General features: G+C 46.4%; 1 protein-coding gene across 1 annotated transcript in view; it reads left to right on the top strand.

Moving 5' to 3' along the window:
- The window catches only part of LOC125482023 (V-type proton ATPase subunit B-like), a 9,983-nt gene extending 7,842 nt beyond the window's left edge, over positions 1–2,141 (top strand). Inside the window, exons 3-5 of the mRNA XM_048594022.1 lie at positions 473–577; positions 1,395–1,524; positions 1,868–2,141. Of these exons, the coding sequence (XP_048449979.1) occupies positions 473–577; positions 1,395–1,524; positions 1,868–2,031 (399 nt within the window). The 3' untranslated portion in view covers positions 2,032–2,141. The remainder of the gene's footprint in view (positions 1–472; positions 578–1,394; positions 1,525–1,867) is intronic.
- Positions 2,142–2,147: the final 6 nt, after the last annotated feature.

Raw genomic sequence — 2,147 nt, forward strand, 5'->3', positions numbered from 1 at the left:
GTTCTATGTTCCACATTCTATGTTCCATGTTCTATGTTCTACATTCTATATTCTATGTTCAACATTCTATGTTCTATGTTCTATGTTTTATGTTCTATGTTCCATGTTCGATGTTCTACATTCTACGTTCTATGTTCTATACCCCATTGTAAAGGAGCTGACGATGGAAAGGCTGTGTTTCCTACATGCCCCCTTCAGGCAATGAGTCCCATAACAGCAGTGTGTGCGAAAACATTGCAAATCATCACCCCCTGGGATTCTGTCACAGCTTATTTTCAATCTGTTTGCTCAGGTTACTGACCAACCTGCTCTTATTCATGGAGTTTGCGGGTTATATTGTAGGCCTGTAACTGATTGGTGCTATCTGATCCTTGCAGCGATCAGGGTGTGGTGATAGACTGATGGTCTGATTCAGCCCAGGTTCCCAATGTTGGCTGTGTGTCCCTCACCATGATCTGTTTCCCACTTTCAGATCTACCCACCAATTAATGTGCTGCCCTCTCTGTCCCGCCTGATGAAATCAGCCATTGGAGAGGGGATGACTCGCAAAGACCACGCCGATGTGTCCAATCAGCTGGTAAGGAGGGGTAGGGGTCATGGAGGACAGCAGTGAGAGACACCAACATTAACTGCAGGGAACAGGAAAAGAGATCTCAGAGGGAGCATTCAAATAAGATTGAATGGGTTAGTGTATACAGTGAGCCAGGGTTGATAGGGAGAGTGGATAGTGAGGAGGGGGCAATGGCCTAGGGGTATTACCCCTAGCTTTATTAATCCACAAAAACTGAGCTAATGTTCTGGGGAATCAGGTTCAAGTGCTATCACAGCAGATGGTGGGATTTGAATTTTTAAGAAAGGGAATTAAGATCCAAAGATATTGATGACCATGAATTCATTGTTAATTGTTGTCACCAAAAAAAATCCCCATCTAGTTCACTGATGCCATTTTGGGAAGGAAATCTGGCCTACATGTGACTCCAGACCCACAGCAATGCGATTGACTGTTCACTGCCCCCTGAGCAATTAGGGATGGACAATAAATGCTGCTCTAGTGATGCCCATATCCTGTGAAAGAACAAACAAGAGGGAGTGAGATAGGACTGGGGAGAGAGTAAATGGGATTGAAGAGAGAGTGTGGTAGGACTGAGGCAAGAGTAAAATGGGGTTGAAGAGGGAGTGAAATGGGATTAGGGAGAGAGTGTATTAGGATTGAAGAGGGAGCTTGATGGGATGCTGAGAGAGTGAGATGGGATTCAGGAATGTGATGGAATTGAGGTGGGAATTAGTGGCATTAGCGTCTCTAACCTTTTGGACTCTCCCTATATCCTCCCACAGTATGCTATGTTTCTTTTCATCTGTGTAACCATTCTGGTTTGCCCTCCTTCCTCCGACAGTATGCCTGCTATGCTATTGGGAAAGATGTTCAAGCTATGAAGGCTGTGGTGGGTGAAGAGGCTTTGACCTCTGATGACCTCCTGTACCTGGAATTTCTGCAGAAGTTTGAGAAGAATTTCATTGCCCAAGGTAAGGAGGGACCTCACTTGGGAAGGAGTCACAGTGATCGGGGAACCTGTCTCCTACACCAGCTCTTTCGCCCTGTTATTTAACTGAACTATCTTCCTATTTCTAGCCTCCCTGTAACATTACACAGGAACTAATCCTGAGATTGTAACCATAGAGATCCTGCTTTTCAAATTCCTACCTAACTCACTTACCTCCCTTTACAGGACCTCATCTCTCTCCCTTTGCCTATGTTGTTAATATCAAAATGGACCACAACCTCCTCTTGTCCTACTATAACAGGACCTAAGGGCTGAATGGCCCCCTACTGTTCCTAAGTGGCTCTGAGTTGTAGTTTCTGTCTCAGGTCCCTACGAGAACAGATCAATCTTCGATTCCCTGGACATTGGGTGGCAACTGCTACGAATTTTCCCGAAGGAGATGCTGAAGAGGATTCCGGGGAACGTTGTGTCTGAGTTTTATCCGCGGGAATCCCGGGAGAACAAGGAGGAAACTGGCACTCACCTGTGAGAACCCTGATCCTACCCCCCAACGAACAATGTGCCCCCTCAGCCCCCTCCCCTCACTCCCATGCACTGAGCCCTGACTCTCACACCACGCCCTCTCTCTTTCATACACTCCTCCCA

Source organism: Rhincodon typus, chromosome 1 (genome assembly GCF_021869965.1).
Source record: "Rhincodon typus isolate 14 chromosome 1, sRhiTyp1.1, whole genome shotgun sequence".
Taxonomy (NCBI): Eukaryota; Metazoa; Chordata; class Chondrichthyes; order Orectolobiformes; family Rhincodontidae; genus Rhincodon; species Rhincodon typus.